Here is a 20784-nt window from a genome sequence, read left to right as displayed (position 1 = left end):
TGAGCCTGCCTGTTTTATTAGGTGTAATCCACATGCAGCAAACAACTCAGTAAACACATCTCCCAGTGAGCATCTAATACACATGAACACCATGTAACTAACACCCACAGCAAGTTCTAGAAGTTCCTCAATATTCCAGAACATTCCCTTGTTCTTCTTCCTATAACCATCCCACTTCCCCAGTAGTAACCACTGCTCTGACTGCTAGCACCCCTAAACTTTACCTCCTGATTTCGTGATGATGTCATTGAATGACACATACTTTCCTATGTTTAGTTCTTTCTTTCTTCATTATGTCATGAAGTTCATTCATGGAGCCGCGTTTAGCACTAGCTTTGTATTGGTCACTGTCACGTTCTTGTGAGAAAGTGTCTGACAGAGGCAACTTAAAGGAGAAAGATTGACTTGGCTCACAGATTCAGAGCGCTTAGCTGGAAGTTATGTGGCCGCATGTGCTTAGATAAAGAAGGCGTGGGTAGTGGAGACTAGCTTACCTCTTAGGATACTTGGACAAGGAAAAGAGCACAGGGCAAGTTCAGGGCAAGATACCCTTTCTAGGGACTTGCCTCCATGTTCTAATTCCTCCAATGAGGACCCACTTCCAAACTTTCACCATTTCCCAATAATGCTGCCCTGCCACAGATACATCCATCAGTTCATCCATCCATTACATGAAGTACTGGCTGGTGGGGTATAAACTAGCAATGCTTTGACCACATCTACAGATACTAAACACAGGCTGAATAATGATTTGATGGCTCAGTAGATCTACTGTGATCTCAGAGGTCCCCTCACTCAACTTGCCATTTTTCCTTCAATTACAGGATCCGAACAGTGACCAACCCCTGAACAGCCACGGTAAGCTCAGGTCCCCGGGCCTTTGAATCTCAGCCACTGAGCCACTGTAGTGCCAAATGCTATGCATGAAGTCAATCCACTGCCCAGCCATTGTTCAACAAAAAGTACTAAGTTCTCCTAAGTTCCAGGATTTGTTCTAAAAATAAAAAAGCCTGGTCTCTGAGGAAATATGACCAGCAGGCCTAAAAGGCCAAGAACAGCGACAACCCCTGAATCTATTCTTTGTGCCAGGTCCTGAGCTGCACAGAACTGGGCTACCGCAGTGGTACAGCCAAGACTCCTGCCTCACAGAGTTCATGCTACTAAGAATTCAGGGTACTGGTGTTTCACTGTAGGAGAGGAAACAGCTGTGAACCCCTGATTAAAGGAGACGAATGAGTGAATAACAGAAAATTTCCAATTTTAAGGATTTTACCCCCTCCTGTTATATTTTCTTAAATCACTGACGCCTACTCCCGATAGCCTATACATCAGCAAGACAAATGAACAGGGAACAAATTAATGGGAACAAATCCGGAAGACAATGGTTCAATCCCCCTCAGGTGAACATCTTATTTGAGTCACAAGTTAATAATGATCAGAAACAATAACTCAGCTAGTGGAAACTGTGCCTCCTTTGTACTTTGGAGTTTAATGTAACAGTAGACCACAAGGTCCCCAAAGTGTACCAGGCTTCCCATGACTCTTCCTGTGTGTGCCTCAGCCAGTGAACAAACCCAATAACTGCCAAACCAGAAGGCAGCTGAATCGGCTCCAAACACCTGGTGGGAAGGAAGCTGAAAGACAAGACCTGTGCTGTATCAACCAGGCTGTATCAAACAATCCAGGCTGTATCAACCAGGCTGTATCAACCAGGCTGTATAAACAAACCAGGCTGTATCAACCAGGCTGTATCAACCAGGCTGTATAAACAATCCAGGCTGTATCATCAACCAGGCTGTATAAACAAACCAGGCTGTATAAACAAACCAGGCTGTATCAACCAGGCTGTATAAACAAACCAGGCTGTATCAACCAGGCTGTATCAAAAAGCTGTATCAACCAGGCTGTATAAACAAACCAGGCTGTATCAACCAGGCTGTATCAAAAAGCTGTATCAACCAGGCTGTATAAGCCAAGCCACACCAACCATGCTGTATCAACCAGGCCATATAAACCAGGCTGTATCAACTAGGCTGTATCAATCAGGCCTTATGTACCAGGCTGTATCAACCAGGCTATATAAACAAACCAGGCTGTATCAACTAGGCTGTATAAACAAACCAGGCTAACTAGACAAGTCAACTAGCAACAGCAGGGGTGAAGGAGGGATGGAGGGAAGGAGGAGAGAAGGAATCTGAGCTCTTGGGTGTCAGAGGTCATGACTAACACTCAGGTCATTCAACACCAGAAAGTCAACCTGCCCGTGTGACTGGGGGCTGGCTGCTGAGAATTAGCAGTGAAGTCCATTTGGCTCAGAGAATGAGGCTAATTACACTGCTTAGAAGGTTGAGAGTGTGAGAAGAGCCCCTAATAGTCACTTAAGAGGGAAGGGACAGGGTAAAAGCCCCCTTCCTAGAAGCTTTTCTAGAAGCAATGGGCAGGACAAACAGACAGAGGGAACAACCACAAGCAGGGAGGCTATCTGTGGACTTGAGCTAAGTGTGAAACCATATCCCTTCCTAAAGAGGAAGGCAGGTCTTCCCTGAGAACAACCAGGACACACTTTGGGCTAGGACATGGGGCAAGTGACTCCTTCCAAGAGATTGTTGACTATCCAAGAAAACAAATCAGCCTCATGTTCCCAGAAGCAGGTGTCCAAGAAACAAATCAGGCATGAATAATTGAACAAAATACTGATGTTCTGGTGGCCACAGGAACAGAACAATACTGAAGAGCTAGTGTGGGAACTTTAAAAACAGAACTACCTAGCATTGTTGATAACCTGCTTTGTGCCAGGTCCTAATAATTTACAGGCAATACCATGTCATATTCACATCCCCACTGCTGGGCCACTGTGCAGTTAAAACTCCCCATTAGAGAAGCACAAAGTTTGAGCTTTCTTATTGACAATCATTGATACTGTCGTTTATGGGGCCCAGGTCTCTTACAGACACCAGCCTCAGTTTCCAATGAGCAGAAGACAAATGCCTAGCATTGCTTGAGGCAGAATAAAGTGAGAGCTGAGGGTAGGACCGACAGGGTGCACTTAAGACAACAGAGCCAAGAACGGATCACTTCCCATCATGGACACTCATTGGGCATCTGCTGTGGGACAGGCTCTGTTCTAGGCACTGGAGAGCACAAAAGATAGTCTTCATGGCAGCTTCATTTCCACTTTAGAGAGGGGTGGGAGGAGAGAGAAAACAGAAAATGTTGGAAAGTAGGTCAGAGGTAAGTGCTTTGGGGAAAAACAAGCAGGGAAGGAGGATGGGGCGGGAAACGTGGGATGGCTACATCTTGAACAGGAAGTTCTAGAATGGGCTCACACGAAGGAGATGTGGAAGAGGGGTTTGATAGAGATGAGGGAATAAGCCATGTGGAGGTGAGAGCAAGAGAGCCCGCCTACTGCTTTCTAGGTTTCCTACCCAGCTCCCCTTGAGATCAAGCCCCCCAAAAAAACACCTCCTAAGTTCATTGCCTGAAAGGCACCTGAAAAGACCCAGAGCCTATCTCTGATGCCCACAGAACTTTTCACAACCTTGTCATACTTCATCTCCTCGGTAGCCATGTGTATTTGTTCTTTTGTGCCACTGTGACCAATATACCCGATACAAACAACTTCATGGAGACAGGGTTCATTTTGAAACAGTTCCAGAATCTTTCGTCGCATCATGGTGGGAAAGGGTGTGACAGAGCAATTCACAGGATGTTACAGAAAATGGGATACCTAAAGGAAATAAAAAGTAGCCCCCCCCAAAAAAAATAGACTCCCAAAGATACAGCCTTGGGGATCTACTTCTTCCAGCTAAGACTTACCTAAGTTTCTAGAAATTTCCAAAATAGTGCCACCCGATTTGGGGACCTAACATCCAAACCTATGAGCCTGTTGTGATGTTTCAGATTCAAACTATGACACCATCTGAAATGGATGTGTAATGGTTTGCTTATTTGTTTTACAAATTTTAGGCAAAGACTGTCTCCTATGTAACTCCATGGTCCCAAACTCACTCCAGATAATGAGTGAATCCTCTCACTGGATAACAGCCCAGGCACATGTTCTCTCTCGTTTAAAACTCTCAGCGGCTCCTCACTGCTTTCAGGACAAATGCCAAACTTCAGCATGGTTTTCAAGTTCCACAAAACGACTTTGTTGTCCTGCCTCCCAACAGACCCACCTCACTCTCCAAGACATTAGAAACAACCCACAGCACACACACACACCCTCCATGCCAGGGTCTCAAGTAGCCCAGAGCCTCTGTTCCCTGTCTCTTCCTGTATTGCTCAGGAAGCCTTCCCAGCATTCCCCAGGTGGTATCTCTCATCCAGCACATACTTTCTTTCACCTGGTGGTCTGCCATTTGTGTCCTGTTTACCTCTTCCCCAGACTCTAATCTCCTTAAAGACAAGGACCATGCTGGGGACTCGCTGTGTACTGGACTAACATGGAGATGGGAACATCACGATACATCTACTCACAAGTAATTATCAGGCCTCTGCTTCATGCTCACTGTGTGGAGAGGTGAAAAATTAAGGCAGAGGACTGGGGATGTGGCTGTCAGTAGAGTGCTTGCCTATTGTAGAGCCCTGGGTTCCATCCCCAACACTGCAGAAACCAGTGGTGGTGCATGCCTCTAATTCCAGCACCAGCAGGATCAGAAGTTCAAGGTCATCCTGGTCTACATATAGAGCATGAGGCTAGCCTGAGCTACATGATCTTGATCTCCTGCTTTTAAGAAAAAAACTATATTATCAGAGAAGCAAATGGATAAAAGAAGTAAACTCTAATTTTCTATAGCACTGGGGGTGGGGGGCAGGGGAGCAATGGGGGAAATGCAGTCGATGACATTTGATATTCTAAAAAGGTAGTGGGAGAATTCTGGATATTCTCAACACACACACACACACACACAAGTAAGTCTTACATGATAAATGTAATAATTACCCTGATTTTTATCATTATGTATTACATACATGTGTTGAAATGTTATACAATACCCCATAAATACAATTATGTGTCAATTAAAAATATATTCAAGAACGTGGAAGGATAAATGATAATATATCATATATATCATGGTAGGTGCCCAAGTACATGCCTGATGAGCTTGGACCCCTCCCAGGGCAGGGACAGGTCAGAGAAGGCAAGAATGACATTCTCTTGTACAGGCTAGGGCAAGACAAGGGAAGGTGGCACTGGCTGCCAGCTCAACTGAGGAGCGGTTACGAAAGATAGGTAAATCTGGGCAAGGGAGGGAAGGTGGGTGAGTACATGCTCATGAATCTCAGCCTTGCCTGCAGGGATAATCCCCACCAACCAAAACCATCGCCAGGGCATCCTGATGCAGACTATGGGCCTCGGCAGGGATGGGCTCCAAGTGCTGACCGCACCCTCCTCCCTCTGTCTCCTTCTCTTGGTAGATACCGCTGCCTTTCGCAAGCCCCGCAGGCCCCTGGAGACCTTCAAAAAGGTGGGGATCCCCATCATTGCAGTGCTGCTGAGCCTGTTGGCCATCGTGATTGCAGCCTTCCTCAGTGAGTTACAGCCCCCACACGACTTCCACCCCACTCACCCCAATACGTGACAGTATTCTCCCTCACCCCCTCAGTAAGCCACAGCCCTTACCCATCCTCCCACCCCCACAGTCATAGGCAAGTGATCTGCACAAAGCTTTGGGGGAAAAAAACGAATCCTCATGCCTCATGTATCCACCCCTGCCTTGGAGGGAGTCTTCTAAGCAAAAAGGGGAAGGTGAGTGCATCCCCCGGTTCTCCCAGATGGCTTCTCTTCCAGATGGTTGCTATACACATGGCACCCATTCCCAACCCACACAGGCAGTTGCAGAGGTGCCCACCCCCAGCCGCCTCCTTCCCATCTTCTGCAAACTGACAGCATGGGGGGGGGGCAGAGTGGGGAGGACTGAACAGAGTGTCTGTGCAACCCTACTGTCTGGCAGGTTGGAGAGCATTTCTGTCTACAAAGAGAGAAGGGACGAGAGAAACCAGGGAAGAGGGCCAGGCAGATGGAACCCTCTGCTCACCTCAGCTCAGTCCTCATTTCAGCCAGGGGATTAGCCCTGATGTGGTCTGGGGCAGCCCACTCTGTGACAGTGATTCCCACAGTTACAGCAGAGACTGGCAACAGCTTTCTCAGCAGGGAACAGGAGATAAGATTAGGAAGCAGGGGTGGGGATCTCGGCTCTATCATTTGAGCCTGTGTGTCCATGAAGAAGTCCACTGATCACCCCCCCCCCACACACACACACACTATGGAATGCCTTTAAGCATCATGAGCAATACTGAGCTTCCTTATGTGAAGAAACTGGATTTAAAAACCAAAAGCGTGTAGCAGGCAGATCTGGGACCCAAGGTATGTAGTGCCTGGATGACCGAGGCACGGCTGGTCTTTGGAGAGCCTATACTTAGGGCTGTGAGGACCTTTACACTAATAGCAGATACCACCCATTGATGACACGCAGAGAGTCTCTGCTTTAACCCTTTATTCTATAATTGGATACTGAGACTCAGAGTCCACAGAGGCTGGCACAGGACCCCAGTTTTCCAGCTGAGCAGATCTTCATTGTAGTAATAATGGGTGTTCACAATTCAGGCACAACCTTGATCCTTGAGAGCCTGGGATGGTTGTGAGATGTATAAAATCCCAAATCATTTCTTCTCAACATTGGCCAGCCCAACCTGATGTGGTTATGTTAGGCAGCTCTCTATTGTTGTAACAGAACACTTGAAACCAAAACCCAAAGCTTGCCCTCTGACCTCCAGTCAGAGACACACAGCCACACACAATAAATAATGTATTTTTTAAATTGGCTGCCTGTCTCCAGCCATCGTGACTTTTAGAAAAAGCAGCCTCTCTCCTCTGCCTGCTTGACCCCAGCCCTCTCTGACCTTTCCCTCATGTGCCTTCTAGTCAAGGTGGTTCTGGATAAACACTACTTCATCTGTGGAAGTCCCTTGACCTTCATTCCGAGGGGGCAGGTGTGTGATGGCCACCTTGACTGTGCCTCGGGAGAGGATGAGGAACACTGTGTCACAAACTTCCCTGAGAAGCCGGGAGTGGCAGGTGAGTCCAGGGACTGAAGGACAGGAGCCATGGGAGAAGGATGCTCAGTGGTGGCCTCTGCCCACTTCTTCGTCAGTGTCTAGCCCTGTAGGAGAAGGTCTCCAGGAGCAAGATCATGACACATCTACCTTTAGGTCCCAGCACTAGACAGAACACACATTGAGAAAGGGTTAATAAACAGCCTTGAGGGAAGTAGAGCCAATGCAATGCAGGCTATACCTGCTTGGTTCCTCTTTGATATCTCAGTGAGACGACAAACGTGGTCACCATGTCACTTACCCAGCTAGCCACCCTTCCATTCATTGTCTTTACTGAAACATGCTAGGGAACAGCACAGGGGAGGCCACTGGAGGAACAAATGTTTCAAGTGTGAAAATCGGGACCAGCTAGCTTGGACTGAGCCACTAACACTGAACCCAGAAGATAGGTAATGAGACCCTTTGGGAGCAGGGCTGAGTGACTGTTACTTAGTATAGTCAAATACCCATGGGCTCCTGTCACTAACACCAATGGAAGTTTTCGCTTAAACACCCTCTCTGACCTTCCATGCAGAAGCTACCAGGTCCCTGGCTGAGATGTTTCCCCAAACTGGGCGAGCTGTATGGGTCATGGTAGAGCAATGATGTCACTGCTCATCAAAACTGATATCTCTACGAGCAAAAAGAGAGGCTGTCAACCACTATCCCTAGGCAGCTGCTCAGGGATCCAAAATTAGCTGCCATCCAAATTAGGCTCTGGTCAACTGGAAGAACTTCACTTGATGTTGACCAGGTCATCAGTTCTGGATTGGGAGCAATAGAGGGGGGCTGGTCTAGAGAGGCCCCACCCTCCAGCTGACCCAGGCTCCTTCCCTCCCAGTCCGCCTCTCCAAGGACCGATCAACCCTGCAGGTGCTGGATGAGGCCACAGGGACCTGGGCCTCTGCCTGCTTTGACAACTTCACAGAAGCACTGGCTGAGACAGCCTGCAGACAGATGGGCTACGACAGGTATCCAACCAAGGCTATCACCTCACCCCAGCAGCTTCTGCTCTCCTTCTCGCCTGCCTTCTGTCTTTCCTTCCTTCCTTCCTTCCTCCCTCCCTCCCTTCCTTTCTCTTTTCTCCTCTTCCCCTCTTCCTCCTTCTTCCCCAACACTACAGGCATGGGATTCTTATAGAACTGTGTTTGAGCCCGGCACTTTCGCTTACAAGTTGCATGAAGGTTAATCCCCCGACCTCAGCCAGAGGAAGCAATGCCCATCTCACTAGAGGAGGATGGAGCTCTTTTCTCCCCAGTTCTCTCTCCTTTGTCCTTTTGTAGAAAGTCTCTGACCATAACACTAATTTACATATGCAAAGTCTTCTTGGTTAAAATTTAGCAGAAAGGAAGAGTGGGGGTGTGGCTCAGTGGTAGAGAGCTTGCCTGGTGCACGCAAAGCCCTGGGTTCCATTCCCAGCACTGGAAAACAAAAATAGCAAGGACTCGCCTGACTCTGTTGGGGCCCCAGCTCTCTCAGTGAACCGTAGAAGCAGGTCCAAATCTGGAGTGGAGGTACATGAAGGGTAATTAGCATTACATATATTTATATGCATTTGATCTTGGCAGAAAGCTCAAAGCACAGTTATTATTAAATGTGTGTGACAAGTAGGTTCTGAAAGAGTAAGTGGCTTGCTTAGGCAGAGGCTGGGAGGTAGGGAGCTAGAACCTGCCCACATCCCTGATCCTGGACACCACAAGTTCTCATAGTGTCTGCTTGTAGACTGGGAATTCTCTCTCCTTGATTAGTCAGTGAAGGAAGAAGTGAGAACTGATCCCTCCAGGAGCCAGGTGTTCCGCTGCAAAGAGGGATTCCACTCTCCCTGGCAAGCTGAACTTCCTTGGGACTCTCAGAGACTGAGCCCAGAGACAAGACAGAAATGATGACTACTAGGACCGACATTGCCCGTTGATCACAGAGTTCTCTCCGGAGATCCCTAAAGCAGCCTCAAGGTTTTGTCCAAGAGATGCTTTGGGCCGCCAGAATGAACTCATCTGGCCTCTGTCCCCGCTGGTTCCTAGTTATAGTTTCCGCTCTCTCCCCTCTTGGTGGAGTTCCAACACCTCCCAGAAAGGGACACCCATCACCTTCATTTCAAAGGACAGCAGGAGGCATGCCCAGCACCTGCTGTCCCTCTCAACTGCAGCCAGCCCCTCCTCCACTGCAGTCCAGCCAACTGCAGCGTCAGCTGGACTGATCACTGCAGGCTGAGTCTCAGTTATGAAACATGGGGGTTTCCTGAGGTTCTTAAGGTGGTAACCTCCCAGAATTTCTGCCTTTTTGGAGAGCACGGAGGCACTGAGCTACCTGGCCTCTGGGGCTATATGATATCAAAGTTCATTAAATTACTCATCAGGCTGTATCACTGTCCTGGGTATGTTTACCACCAGCATCCTCTTTCCTTGGACTAAGCTCTCTGCTCAAGTCTCTTTATTTTTCCTGTGCCTAGATTGGAGGAAGCCTTTCTTACCTACAAACACAAAACCATAGGTAGTCCAGTGTAGGAAGAACCCCTGGCACATGCATCATTTTATAGAGGAGAAAATCAGGACTCAGAGAGACCCACAGGACAAAAGTGACCTGCCCAAGGTCATACACCAAACTGGTGTCAGAGCCAGCACGCAAGAACTTAGGTCTTGAGGATAACAGGCTCTGGTCGTCCCAGAAGGTGCTTGAATTTCTACCTGAGTGTGGACCAGCCAGCCTAGGATGTGGATTGACCCCAAATCTCTGTGCAAAGCTTGTACTGGGAGGAGCCATTTGGAAGGGGTGTGTTTGGTGAAGAAAGGGCCAGAGAGCAGAGCGGTTAGGGAAGGCTTCCTGGAGGAGGAAGATTTAAATCCAGGGTTTGAAAGAAGGTAAACATGGATTAGCAGAGGGAAAGGGAGAGGGCAGTTCAAGTTTCAGAAAGTTCCAGCTGGACTCCTATGAGAAAAAGGATCCAAGCTTCTCCTATCTTGAAAACACTATGGAAGATAAACCAGGTCCCTGTCTGGAAAACCGGATATCCACATTCCAGTTCTAAGACATATCTGTGTCTTAGACAGGAGTTCATCTGGGTTCCTTTCTTCTTTGCTCCCACTGATGTGACCATAAAGAGATGCTGGAGACAGAGACAGAGCTGGGTGTGAGGAAAGCAGACCTCTAGCCTTTCTGCAGCGCCCTGGGTTCTGGACCAAGAGTCCGCTGCCCAAGAAAGCAAAACCACAGCAGCCTGTCTTGGGCTGAGTTCGGCCTTGCCAACGTTCCCATGATCCAGCAAAGCCAGCCCCGCCCACTAAACCAGCCCACCTGTGTCGCCCTGCCTCCCTCTCTCCCGAGCAATGGGGCTCTCCCTACCACGGGGTTCCAGCCTCTGCCCCAGCTCACAGTGCTCTCCCTACACAGCCGACCCACTTTCAGAGCCGTGGAGATTGGCCCAGACCAGAATCTCACTGTAGCTCAAGTCACAGGAAACAGCCAGGAGCTTCAGATGAAGAACGTCAGTGGGTAAGTGAGCAGCCGCCTTCTGACCTACAGAGGCCAGCTACCCCTGGAAAGCCACTCATGGCTGCAGCAAGAGGAAATCGAGCCAGACAACAGGAAGAACTAGCTAAGCAGCCCATTAAACATCCAGGGTCATGGAATCCCATTTCTGAGTTCAGAGGATCTTCTCTGTTGGCTCTTTTTGTTGTTGTTGTTGTTGTTGTTGTTGTTTTTAATACAATGTGCCCTGCTCAAAGGCAGAGGAATGAACAGTGACCTTCTATCTGCCTGAACAGTTCCTTCCACTGTTCCTTAATGAGTTGCCTGGTAGGCAAGAGCCTGAACATCACTTTGTCCTTCTCCATCACACCCGCAGGCCAGAGCAGCACCTTCTGATGCTCCAAAGAAGGCTCCCCAGCTTGCCTCACCACCTCGTGGAGCACAGCTGAATCCAAACAAAGCCTGCTCTGAGGCAGCAGAGGCTCCTAGGGCAGCTATCTTCTCAGCATTCAGGACACAGGACAGATGCGTGCCACAGTAGATCGTGAAAGGAACAGGGCTGGTAGTAGAGTGACTCTCTGTGATTCCACCAAAACCCTGTTCTGTGGCCGATTGTAGCAGGCTTCTTTCTTTTAGGCCACCCACCCGCTCCCAAATCATGACACGGAGACTTCCTATTAGTTATGAATGCTCAGCCTAGCTTAGGCTTGTCCAGCTAGCTCTTATAACTTAACCTGTTTTTCTTCATCTATGTTTTGTCTCAGGGTTTGTTTTTACCTTTCTTTCCTCCTTCCTTCCTTCCTTCTTCCTTCCTTCCTTCCTTCCTTCCTTTCTTTCTTTCTCACTTTCTCTTTCTTTCTCTCTTTCTCTCTCTTTCCTTCTTTCTTTCTTTTTTCCTGTATATCTTACTTTCACTGGTTCTCATTTCTGGCTGGTGGCTGCCTAGCTTCTGGCCCAAAGCATGTCTCTCTCTTTCTTTCTCCTTCATTCTCCTGTTCTCTCTCTCTCTCTCTCTCTCTCTCTCTCTCTCTCTCTCTCTCACACACACACACACACACACACACACACATATACATACACACATGTGTACACGCACACACTTCCCCTCCTATATTTATTTTCTCTGCTCACCAGCCCTGCCTAGCTATTGGCCGTTCACCTTTTTATTAGACAATCAGGTACCTTAGGCAGGCAAGATGAAACAGCAACACAGCTTGACATAATCAAACAAATGCAGTATAAGCAAATGTAACGCATTTTGACATAGTTAACAATTCCACCACAGCCTGTACTGCTCCCTTCCTGCCCCAGGCTGCCTTTGCACTGGCCACGGCTTCATATGTGATAGGTGCAGGCACAGCAATGGGGGTGTTGAATCGAATAGAACCCTACTGAGTATTAATACAGTTCTACACAGTATTGGGGGACCAGGTTGAATCAGCAGTGTCCCAAGGGCTGAGTCCAGCCTGTGTCTCTCTTTCAGGCCCTGCCTTTCCCTGGTTTCCCTGAGCTGCCTTGGTGAGTACACCCAATCTCCTAGGGTGTGGGTTCTAGGCCAGCAATGGACAGGAGGAAAGGCCTTCATCTTCAGAACTCTCCTGGTCTCAGCCCCACTGTTTGGGTTTAGCATTTCTCCAAGCAGTTGATGCTAGAACTCCCTTCCACCATCTGCTCACAGCCCATGACTTGAGCATATTATATTTTTATTACGGTAATGAAATATTGGAGGCGGGATAAGAGTTTTACTCAGCTTACAGTTTTAGAACCTGGAGGTCTAAGACCAGAAAGCCACCTTGGTTTGTCCTCAAGTGGGGCCCATCATTGTGGAAGGAGGATGGAACCAGACAGCAATTCAGGGTAGACTCTGCCGGTCCTAAGTTCTCACAGGAGCTCAAGGAGCCCAGAAAACTGCTTACCTAAGGGCCACTAGGCCCCGCCTCTTAAAGAACCCACCACCTAATCACCACCACTTCAGGGCTAAGCTGCCACCTTTGGGTAAGCAAACTCAAACTATAGCCCAAGTGTTCCAGGGACTTCCAAGCAGGTCACTGGCTGGGCAGAGCTTTATCTAAAGACTGTGGGAAGCAGTCCAGAAGAATCTAGGCCCCCATCCTGCCAACCAAGAAGCTCTGAGTAAGTGGGCAAGGAGGCAAGTTGAAAGCAGGGTTGGACCAGATAGCGTTTGGCAGGCACATTGCTAGGCAAGAGAGAGACAGTGGGAAGGCTTCCCCTTGGAAAGATCGTCATGGCATGGAGTGTCCGAAAGACCAGAGAGGCACGGAACAGGGTAAAGAGATGGGACTGGAGATTTGTTTTTAGTTTGTTGCTGTTGTTGTTGTTTTAAATTACGGGGTGGGTATGAGCATGTGCATGCAACACCTGTGGAGACTAGCAGAGGGCCTCAGATCCCCTGGAGCTGGAGTTACAAGCAGTTGTGAGATGCCTGTTTTGGGTGCTGGGAGCCAAACTCAGGTCTATGGAAGAAAAGGAAGCACCCTTAGCCGCTGAGCCATCTCTCCAGCCCTGACATTGAAGATTTTTAACTCAAGTTCAAAGGTCAGGTGTGAAAGGTAGGTCAGAAGAAGACAGGATGGCCAATGGGCAACCTCCCTTAACAGAGGGAAGAAACCCAGTTTCCAGAACTTTAATCTAAGTTCCTGATACCAAAGTAACTTGTGACTATTTGTTTACTCAGTGGCAAGCATCTAGGGACTGTTCTGTTTGGTCAGGGCTTTCAGAATTCATGACTCTGTGCCCTTGTTTGGTTTAAAGATGATAAACTGCAAACACCATGGACACACCCATGTTCAAAAATCTAAATTCCTAAACACACACAAGTGGAGGGGGTTTCAGGGAAACTTGTGATGTCACACTTGTTCTCTTCCTGGTGAATGATTCAGAACTGGCATGGGTGGGTTCTCCCCGTCCAGCACCATTCCTGAGGGCCCTGCTCCAGGGCTTTTGGTGGGGAGGGGCTCCCCAGAAACCTGACTTCTCCCTCTTCCCCTTTTCTCCACCGGGTCCAGAATGTGGAAGGAGCCTGAAGACTCCTCGAGTGGTGGGCGGGGTGGAGGCCTCTGTGGATTCCTGGCCGTGGCAGGTCAGCATCCAGTATGATAGGCAGCACGTCTGTGGTGGGAGCATCCTGGATCCCAGCTGGATCCTCACAGCAGCTCACTGCTTCAGGTAAGACTCCTAGTTATGAGGAGGCCAGGAGGGATAGAGGATGTGGAGGGAGCCAGCCTTCTGGCTCGCTTCCTGACTATGGCCCCCAGTTTCCCCTGGAAACCATTGCTGGGGCACAGCAATGAGACGAGACACTGGCCATGACGTCCTTGTGAGGGACTAGGGCTCTGCGCCGAGTGCTGGTCTCCAAGGTCGGACTGTTGGGCCCTCACCCCACCGTGAGCACATTCTACTCCCACTACAGTTCTCCCACGCATCTGTGCTCCCCAAAACATGACTCTTCCTTGCCAGTCTTCTTCCAGAAAAATGGCTCCCAGGGTGGACAGTCACGACCTAGGGTCCAGAAACTGAACCGTGTATAGATTATCATTTGGTCCAGCAGAGAGGGAGCTGGCCAGGCCTTGGGAAAGGGTTACCCTCAGGTCCTCTTAACTCTCATTCATCCATTTCATTCAGCATCCAGTGAGTTCCAAGAACCGCCCCCTTTCAGATCCTGACCATCACATAGACCCCGTTGTCACCTTCAAGGTCCCGCGGTCCAGCCCAGCGCTTTTTCACCTTTTTGAGAGTGACCAGAGCTTTAAGCCCACTCCTGGGGAAAGTTCCCTGTGCACAGGCAGGGCCTGGCCTGGAGAAGAATGAACATAAGTCCATGGCTCAACAGACCACAATGCAAGCAGCACAGACAAGACCAAGGGTGGGGAGAGACTGTCAGGACTCCAAGGCCCTGGGATGGGGCAGCCTCTTCCCAGGTAGAAATTTCCTTGGGCCCTTTTAATGAGGAAGAAGAACCATATCTCCTTTCAGAATCTGGCTTCAGGAAGATGGCTCCTTAGACTGCTCTTTTCCACTATTTCTGCCCCCATCAGATGATCTCCCAGAGCATCAACAGACCTGGAGACCTAGCCTGGGGCAAAGCTCCAGTGTGACTGGCTCCTGCCTGATCTAGCCATCTCCATCCCTAGGAAGCATCTTGATGTGCCCAACTGGAAGGTGAGGGTTGGCTCCAACAAACTGAGCCACTTCCCATCCTTGCCCGTGGCCAAGATCTTTGTCACCGAGCACAATGCCCTGTACCCCAAGGAGAAGGACATCGCCCTTGTCAAACTGCAGTCTCCACTCACATTCTCAGGTGAGAGGTGGTCCCTGGGAACAGAGCCCCTCGGATTATCCTCACCCACACTCTGCTATGCAGCTTTGGACACATCACGTTCCTTCTCAAGACCTCGGCTTGCCCACGGATGTCCAACTAATATATCATCTCGACATCTCTGGTGCCCTGGGACCTGCCTTGGCTGTCAGCTAACATTCACACCTTTCCCTGGCAGAGATTCTTCCAAGTCTGTTTGCTCCACTTAGGAGATCCCAGTCATCTGACTTTGGAGTTGTTAGGGCCTTTTTAAAAGAACTGCCTAGTCTGTGTCTTACCCCTGATCAGTGCTCAAGACCCTGTACAATAACCCTGCCAAAGGTTACTGTGTTTCTACTTCTGTTCCTCCAGGGACAAGGAACCTGTATTTCCTGGGCTTTCCTTTGTGTGTGTTTGTGTGTGTGCATGTGCATGTGTCAGAAGATAGAAAGGGTGGAGGTGGGACAGGGGACAGCCAAAGTGGTGTCTTCGGCTCTAGACCACAGGAGGGAGGTTGGGTAGGCAAGTTTGAGCATGCTTGGAACTGGAGAATGAAGATAGTTGTCTACACTGCAGAGATTGATCTCTAGAGGTTTAGGATCTAGATCTGGGGTGATTTAGGGTAGAGAAAAACACTGGCTTGGCTTGTCAGTGAGGTCAAGAGTGTGGGCTCCAGATTAACTAGTTTAGATATTAAGGGCCTCACTGACAAGTGGCTGGTTCTCTCTAAGGATTAGCTAATCTAGACTCACTTAGACCAGCAAGACCCCCAAGATGGAAAAGCACAAAATATAGAAAATGGAAAAAAAAAAAAAACCAACCCTAATATAGGGTCTCCCTCTCTATTCCTGACAGACACTGTCAGGCCCATCTGCCTGCCCTTCTATGATGAAGAGCTCATCCCAGCCACACCACTCTGGGTCATTGGATGGGGCTTTACAGAGCAAAATGAAGGTGAGTCTTGGGCTCAGGACCTCAGAGACCTTGCATGAGGGTATCTTATTACCCTCTCCCAGCAGTTATAAGAAAGAGGAACATCCTTCAGAGAAGCCCGCCCTAGCTGACCAGGTATCAACATTCTAGGCACCAAAGAATGTTGGTGGCCCAGAGAGTTAGTCTGGGCTGAGGGTAAAGGACAAGGAAATGTGTTTTCTACCTCCCAGGGAAGATGTCTGACGTACTGCTACAGGCATCAGTGGAGGTCATTGACAGCACACGGTGCAATGCAGAGGATGCCTACCAGGGGGAAGTCACTGAGGAGATGATGTGTGCAGGTACCCCACAAGGTGGCGTGGACACCTGCCAGGTGGGTCCTCCAAAGACTGTGGGGAGTTCTGTGAGCAGGGATGTAGGTCCCGGAGAGACGTGAAAATCTACCAACTGTGTGCCCACATGAAGCCTTGCAGATTATAGTGTTCTGTGTGTGGTATAGAAAGGCAGAAACATAGTCTGATAAAGGTAGAAAAATGGATGGGTGGGTAGATGGATAGACGGGCTAGGTGAGCAGAAGAATCTGAATGTATATTTCACATATAAAGACGGCATTACGACCTGCCCTCACTTCCCATCATCTATGATCCCTTTGAGGACAATGACCAGGTCTATTTCCTCTATGACTACCCCTACACTGCTACACCTGAAAAATCATCTCATGCTAGGTGAGCTTTGGTACGTGTCCCCTCTCCTGTCTCCATGGCCACCAGGACTTCTCAGCAGATCCTACCTACCTTCTTACCACCCCATACCACTGGAGAATCTTTGGAGCCATTTTTATTCAAATCTCTCAGCCTATTCCCATCTCCAAATGCTAAAACCCTCATTCAAGAGGTAGCTGTCTCTGAGCCATCTCTTGTGGGCCGTGAACAGGAGATTTAGAGACAGTGTCGGCCCTCCAGGAACTCATGGTGGCCACAGAAAGACAAGTAGACAAGCAGGCTGCAGAGTTACTGAGCCCAGAGAGAGGCAGTGAGTGTATTTTTCACCACTTCATTTTGTCATCTGCTCACTTATTGGCTCTGCCAACCTATTTGATCATAAACTCCCTAGGAGTGAGGATCTTTTTCCCAGTTAATTGAACCTCGGTTATCCGGAACAGGCCCAAACATAACCAGGCACTCCGTTGGTGGTTCAATAGATGTAGGAACTGCTGGACTAAACAAAATTCTATTTGCTAGTGTGACTTATGACCCTCTGATAAGGCAGGCAGCTTGCCCTCAACTTAGTTGCCCACAGATGGGCCATTTTTTTTCCCCTAAGAGTAAAGAACGCTGAATAATATGAGCAAGAAGGAGGGTAGAGAAGTCAGCATTCACAGAGCCATGGAGAATGCAGGGGAACAGATGGGCCAATTCAGGGACAGGAGGAAGAAGAAGGCCACCCTTAGGCTGGCCTGCCCTCCCCAGCAGCTCCTATCCTGGCTTTTCACAGGGTGACAGTGGCGGACCTTTGATGTACCACTCTAACCGGTGGCAGGTAGTAGGCATCGTGAGCTGGGGCCATGGCTGTGGGAGCCCAAGTACCCCTGGAGTGTACACCAAGGTCACTGCCTATCTCAACTGGGTCTACAATGTGCGGAAGGTGAGTGTTTTAACCCTACAGGGATTCTAATCTTCCCTCCATACATCTACCCTGAGGGCATGCATCCTCCTTAGATTTGATTTAAATAGCTCTGACAACCTTTTACATCCCAAATACATTTCCCTCCCAGCAAGCTGGCAGCCTGAAATCTCTCTATTAAAGCTGAGATTCCTTAGGTTAGCAATATCTGTGAAATACAAGTACCTTAGGGTGCAGAACCCCGAGCTTTATCGTTCTCTACAACTAGAGCAATGCTAGACCCATTCCATGGAGGAGAAGATGCTAAGAGTGTGGACAGGGTTCTGAAATTCCCTGGTCCCTGGAGGGGGGAGCAGGCGAGCAAAACGATCTTAGGAACAGAAGGTAATGTTGCCACTGCTTGTCATTTTCTGGTCATCTGACTTCCTCTTCGCTGTTGTCTTTTTTCATTCTAGTCTGAGATGTAACGCTGCTGTCCACCACATCCAAAAGCTCCTTCCCTTCAGACCTGCCCACTGCCTGACCCTCAAGGTCAGATACAAGGGCAAGAGCCTCCTGGAACACGACTCTGGTATTTCCTGCAACAACCAAGGACCCGGACACACACATTGCAGAGTGCCCAGAAGGAAGTAAGGTGTGCTAGCTCAGCCACCCATGTTTCTCCCACAACCCCAGGGAGACATGCATTCCGCTGAGGGAAGCCAGACTGTCAATTCAGTTCTCCGATGTATTATTCAGCCAAGGAGGCTCTCCCTTCCACTGAAGGAGTGGAAGTCGGCTCTCTCCAGATCTCTAAGGGCTGAGTCAAGGAGAAAAGGATCTGAAAGGACTTTGTCGTCTTTGCCCATTCCTAAAACCACTGCAGTGGAAATCGGTCAGTTCTAATGTGAGCTGTACAGATAGAAGATGGATTGACAATGTAAGATGGATTGGTTTGTGTTACTGTGCTGCTGTGTTACTGTGTTACTGTTACCTCTCACCACTGTGGTCGCTAGCATTAAACAGCCATGAGAAATCTTTGGCATAGACTTCCTGGACAGCTTGATAAGAATCCAACTAAGACTGTCACACCTCTAGTCTTTGGCCCAGTGTTGTGTGACTGTTCCCCAGAAAATGTGAACAAACAAATAGGTCGCCAAGGACAAACCAAAGAAATGACTCCACCTGAGGCTAGATTGCTGATCCAATGAGTTTATTGGGGTGGCTTGTGGGTGCATGGGTGACTGGAAGACAGCTGTATCCTCAAAAAAGCCCACTCCCAGCATAGATGTAATACAGGAATGAGGCTTCATTGAAGTTCTCTGCACAGCATTCAGACAGAGGCACGGACACTCTGTCTGTCCTGTGTATCCACCTTTCCTGGCAATTGGTGATTGCTTGTATATACTTGGAAAGGTCCTCATGGGTCTTCTGACTCTCTGGGCTTCTTGTACCTTGTAGGTTTCATAAACTACACCTCTCATTAGCTTTCCATATCTTATGAGAACACCACCCCCTCTTTCCAGGAAGGAGTATTCCTCCTGCTCTTTTGTTTGTTTTTCTGTCTGTCTGTTTGTCTTAACCTCCTCTTCGATGATGTTCCCAGAGCCTCAGAGGGGCTGATCTAGACAGGTGGTGTCTTGTTAGGGATTCCATTGCTGTGATGGAACACCATGACCAAAAGCACCTTGAGAAGGAAACGGTTATTTCATCTTGTAACTTGCAGATCACAGTCCATCACTGAGGGAAGCCAAGGCAGGGACTCGAGACAAGAACCTGGAGGCAGGAACTGAAGCAGAAGCCATGGCAGCATGCTGCTGACTGGATTGATCCTCACAGATTCTTTATCTCACTCCTTACATGGCTCAGAACAGGAGCGGTACCACCCACAGTGGACTGGGTCTTTCCCGATCAACTAGCAATTAAGACAGCGCCCTGCAGTCTTGCATGTGGGCAATACGGATGGAGGCGTTCTCTCGGTCGAGGCTCCTTCCCATTGACTCTAGCTTGTGTCACAAGGACAGGTTAGTTTTCTGCCACTTCCCTGGGCCACAGCAATGGTCACTTACTCTTTTTTTCAAGATAGGGTTTCTCTGTGTAGCTCTGGAGCCTGTCCTGGAACTCGCTCTGTAGCCCAGGCTACAGAACTCACAGAGATCCACCTGCCTCTGCCTCCCGAGTGCTGGGATTAAACCCATGCTCTACCACTGCCCAACTTGTCACTCATTCTTAACAGCTAGCTTTAAGTTTCCACAATAACCACCGCCCACAGCAAAAAAGAAATTCCCCTCCATAACTAAGGCTGACAGCAACAGCAGTCTATGGAGAGAAGCATACATGTTTAGAAGGCAACTTGATAGGCGTATCATATATATTTAACAGCAGCAATAGCTTCCCCGGACCTTGGAGCCAGGAGCTTCTCTGGCCACAAGTTTTTGTCCTGACTTATGGTACTAAACGTGAGTGCTCTCCTGTGCAAATGTGAGCCACACCCATAACAGCTGTGTCCCCGTCGCACCATGGCTTACCTGGCATCTTGGTAGTGTAGCCCGCAGGGTCAATAATGGCAGGACTGTCGACAATTCTCCCTTGGCAGTCAGGGAGTGAGTTTCCAGATCAGCCCCATCCTCCTTTCTCTCTGTCCTTCAGCCAAAGTGTTTGGTGTCTCCAACAAGAAGAACTTGCCATCCAGTTCTGGAAGGCAACCAACCGCAGTGGCAATACCATTTATGACTTAAGGGACCTCAGAGGTTTCCCCGGCCAGTGACTTACAGGTAACCCACTTCTTGCTCTAAGATTCAGTAACCTTATGACTTTGGGGTGTGCCTCTTCCACCCACAGTGTCTCCACTCAAGCTCTTTAATTGCTGCTTTTTTTTTTTATGGTTCTTCCAGATGCCTTTCCAAATCTGTAAGATATTCAAGGTTTAGCATTATATAATGAAACTTTTTATAGAAGATAGACAGCCGCGCTAAAGGCCCACTACCATCTGTTCCATACAAGTGCCAATTGGTCTTGAGAGTCAGCAGCCAAGGGCACAGTTAAAATAAAATGTTAGCAAGCTCCAAGGCCACATGAAAGATGTCACCACTTACATCTGTTGTCATGTCAATGAGCAGTGTCGGGTACAGCAGTATGGATGGAGGAACACTATCTCATCCAGCTCTCCATGGTCATCTTAGTCGGCATTCCATTGCTATGAAGAGACACTGTGACCACCACAGCTCCTACAAAAGAAAGCATTTAACTGGGGCTGGCTTACAGTTTCAGAAGTTTAGTTCATTATCATCATGGCGGGGAGTACAGTGGCGTGCAGGCAGACAGGGTGCTGGAGAAGTAGCTGAAAATTCTACATCCGATCTGCAGGCAACAGG

General features: G+C 48.7%; 1 protein-coding gene across 1 annotated transcript; it reads left to right on the top strand.

Annotated features, from left to right (window-relative positions):
* The first annotated feature begins 450 nt into the window (after positions 1–450).
* Tmprss4 (transmembrane serine protease 4) lies at positions 451–18149 on the top strand. Its single transcript, XM_036193604.1, has 13 exons — positions 451–471; positions 825–858; positions 5419–5532; positions 6926–7078; positions 7937–8066; positions 10483–10584; positions 12044–12078; positions 13587–13746; positions 14712–14878; positions 15731–15829; positions 16039–16181; positions 17303–17452; positions 17887–18149. Exons 1-13 carry the CDS (start codon positions 451–453, stop codon positions 17896–17898), a joined length of 1320 nt encoding a protein of 439 aa, XP_036049497.1. The 3' UTR covers positions 17899–18149.
* The last annotated feature ends 2635 nt before the right edge of the window (positions 18150–20784 follow it).

This window comes from Onychomys torridus, chromosome 7, assembly GCF_903995425.1.
Source record: "Onychomys torridus chromosome 7, mOncTor1.1, whole genome shotgun sequence".
NCBI classification, from domain to species: Eukaryota; Metazoa; Chordata; class Mammalia; order Rodentia; family Cricetidae; genus Onychomys; species Onychomys torridus.
This window is presented reverse-complemented; position numbering and strand designations above follow the sequence as displayed.